The sequence below is a fragment of the Bison bison genome, unplaced genomic scaffold (genome assembly GCF_000754665.1).
Source record: "Bison bison bison isolate TAMUID 2011002044 unplaced genomic scaffold, Bison_UMD1.0 scf7180017864375, whole genome shotgun sequence".
Taxonomy (NCBI): domain Eukaryota; kingdom Metazoa; phylum Chordata; class Mammalia; order Artiodactyla; family Bovidae; genus Bison; species Bison bison.
This window is the reverse complement of record NW_011494947.1, coordinates 421,757-424,021: the sequence shown is the minus strand read 5'-3', so window position 1 is coordinate 424,021 and position 2,265 is coordinate 421,757. Positions and strand designations below refer to the sequence as shown.

The following is a 2,265-nucleotide window of genomic DNA, read 5'->3' as shown; positions in this document are numbered from 1 at the left end:
TCTGGCCCCAGGCTCCCCGCAGGAAGGGGTCGGGGAGCAGGGGGCTCTCTGTTTGCCTCTCAGTCAGGCCCCTGCTCGTCCCAGGGCTGCCCGGGGAGCAGCTCCAGCTCAGGGCCCAGGGAAGCGACTCCTGGGACCCCCATGGCATGGCTGCACCCTCCGCAGAGAAGACACATTGGGGGCGGAGCCTGCTCCCTGAAGAAGATGGGCGTCCTGCCTCTGTCTAGCACCGGGAGCCCCGCACGCCGGGTTGTTCTGACCAACACCCGGGGTGTAGACGTGCTGGAGCGCAGCCTGCACTGGGGGAGGCAGGTGGTGGGTGCGGACGCGAACCTGGCCTGCCCCACGCTGGAGGCTCACAGCCCCTCCTTGCTCAGATCGCAGGAACTTGGTATGTGAAGGCCATGGTGACCGACGAGAACCTGCCTAAGGAGACGAGGCCCAGGAAGGTGTCCCCCGTGACGGTGACGGCCTTGGGCGGCGGGGACCTGGAACTCACGTTCACCTTCCTGTACGTGTCGTCACACCCCCTGCCCCGGGCCTGCGGTCCCCTCCCCTCCCCGTAAATGCCCGTCAGGACACCTCTTCCCACCCCAGGTCGGGGTGCTTGCTAAGATACGCGTCCCCTGGACCTCGAGGGGAAAGAGTCCCGGGCGGCAAGGGTCGACGGTGCCATCTGGGGGATGCTGGGCAAGAGGCCCACGTGCCAGGTGAGCTCGGGTGGGCCCAGGCATGATTGCGGAGCGTGGCTCCTTTGCTCCTTGTGTGTCCCAGGAAGGAGGCCCGCTGCCATGAGAAGAGATCAAGGATGCAGCCAACCAGGGAGCCTGGCAAATACAGCTCCAGTGAGTCCCTGCCCATCCCCTCCCCACAAGCAGAGCCCTGGCCTCGCCCTCCCCCCGGGGGGCCTTGCTGCCCGGGGTCCCCACCCTGACCCCACTCAGAGAGTCTGACCCCTCCCTTCCCAGGGGTCTCGTCCTGACACCAGACACCAGATGGGACAGGTCTGTCCACAGCAGGATGAAGGGACCCCTCCCCCACTTCCTCTGGGTAGTCCTGGCCATCCATTCCACAGGGAAGCAAGGTTCTGGATGGGGAAGCAGGCGGGAAAGCTGCTGGAGCCTGCAGGGTCCAGCCCAGCATCCGAACCCTCCAGCTCTCTGACTCCACCCCTCCTGTTGAGACTTTCCCAGGAGGAGGCTCCTCCCCAGGGTCGGGCCTTGGCAGCAGCATGTCCTGGGCACAGGCCCATGGGGTCCCTGGATGACAGGGAGCTGAGTATGGCTAGGGTGTCAAGAAGTCCGAATGTTCCAGAAAGTTCCTTATTGTGGTCTCCAGTATGTTCTCTAGGAACTGAGACAGTCCAGACGCGTTTTCTTTGTCCATCCTCAGATGGCGGCAAGAAGCAAGTGCACATTCTGGAACTGCCCGTTGAGGGCCACTACATCCTTTACTGCGAAGGCCAGCGCCAGGGGAAGTCATTCCACGTGGGGAAGCTCATAGGTGAGGCTCCGCCCTCCTGCCCTCAGATCCCCGTGTCCTGACCCGCCCCAAGGTCTCTGCCTCTAGAAGCCAGAGGAACCGCACCGGTCACTCCTGTTTCCAGAATACAGACCACATGGTCCGTGTGCGCCCAGCACAGTTTACGGCCCGGGCAGCCAGTCCAGGCTCCTTCTGGGACTTGACCACTCCCAGGGGTCACTGCACATGCAGAGTCCCGCTTCCTGGGGTCTCAGGCCAGGGTTTGGTCAGCGTGGGGGAGGTAGGAGGCGCTGACGGAGGAATTCCTGGGGCAGGGACCCTCACGGGGGGTGAAGGTCAGGGTTCCCTGGTCAGAGGCAGCGCAGTTCCTCTGGGAGAGAAGCCCTTCCAGGTCAGGGGTCTGACCCTGCAGGTGGCTCTGGGATCCAGCCTGGGTCCCCCCGGAACCCCCAGGGACTCGGGTGTCCCCCAGGGCTTCCCCACCTCCTTCCCCGGGACCTGTCGGCTGGGAGGGGCCCATCTCCTCCACACCTGCTCGGCATCCACCCCAGACTGAGCCCTCCTGCCCTGCGCCCTCCCCGGGAGCTGGGACGGACCCCGAGGCCTGACTCACCGGGCACCTGGCCTGCAGGTAGGAATCCCGACGTGAACCCAGAGGCCCTGGAGGCTTTTAAGAAATTCGTCCAGCGCAAGGGCTTTTCCCTGGAGGACGTCTTCACACCTGAGCAGACGGGTGAGGGCCTGGCCCTATGGCACCCCCCGGGTCCCCTCTGCGTTCTCTTC

General features: G+C 64.8%; 1 protein-coding gene across 1 annotated transcript in view; it reads left to right on the top strand.

Annotated features, from left to right (window-relative positions):
* OBP2B (odorant binding protein 2B) overlaps window positions 1-2,265 on the top strand; it is a 19,922-nt gene that overhangs the window by 12,414 nt on the left and 5,243 nt on the right. The window contains exons 3-7 of the mRNA XM_010856937.1: window positions 166-315; window positions 363-511; window positions 775-845; window positions 1,393-1,503; window positions 2,114-2,215. Coding sequence (XP_010855239.1) covers window positions 166-315; window positions 363-511; window positions 775-845; window positions 1,393-1,503; window positions 2,114-2,215 — 583 coding nt within the window. The remainder of the gene's footprint in view (window positions 1-165; window positions 316-362; window positions 512-774; window positions 846-1,392; window positions 1,504-2,113; window positions 2,216-2,265) is intronic.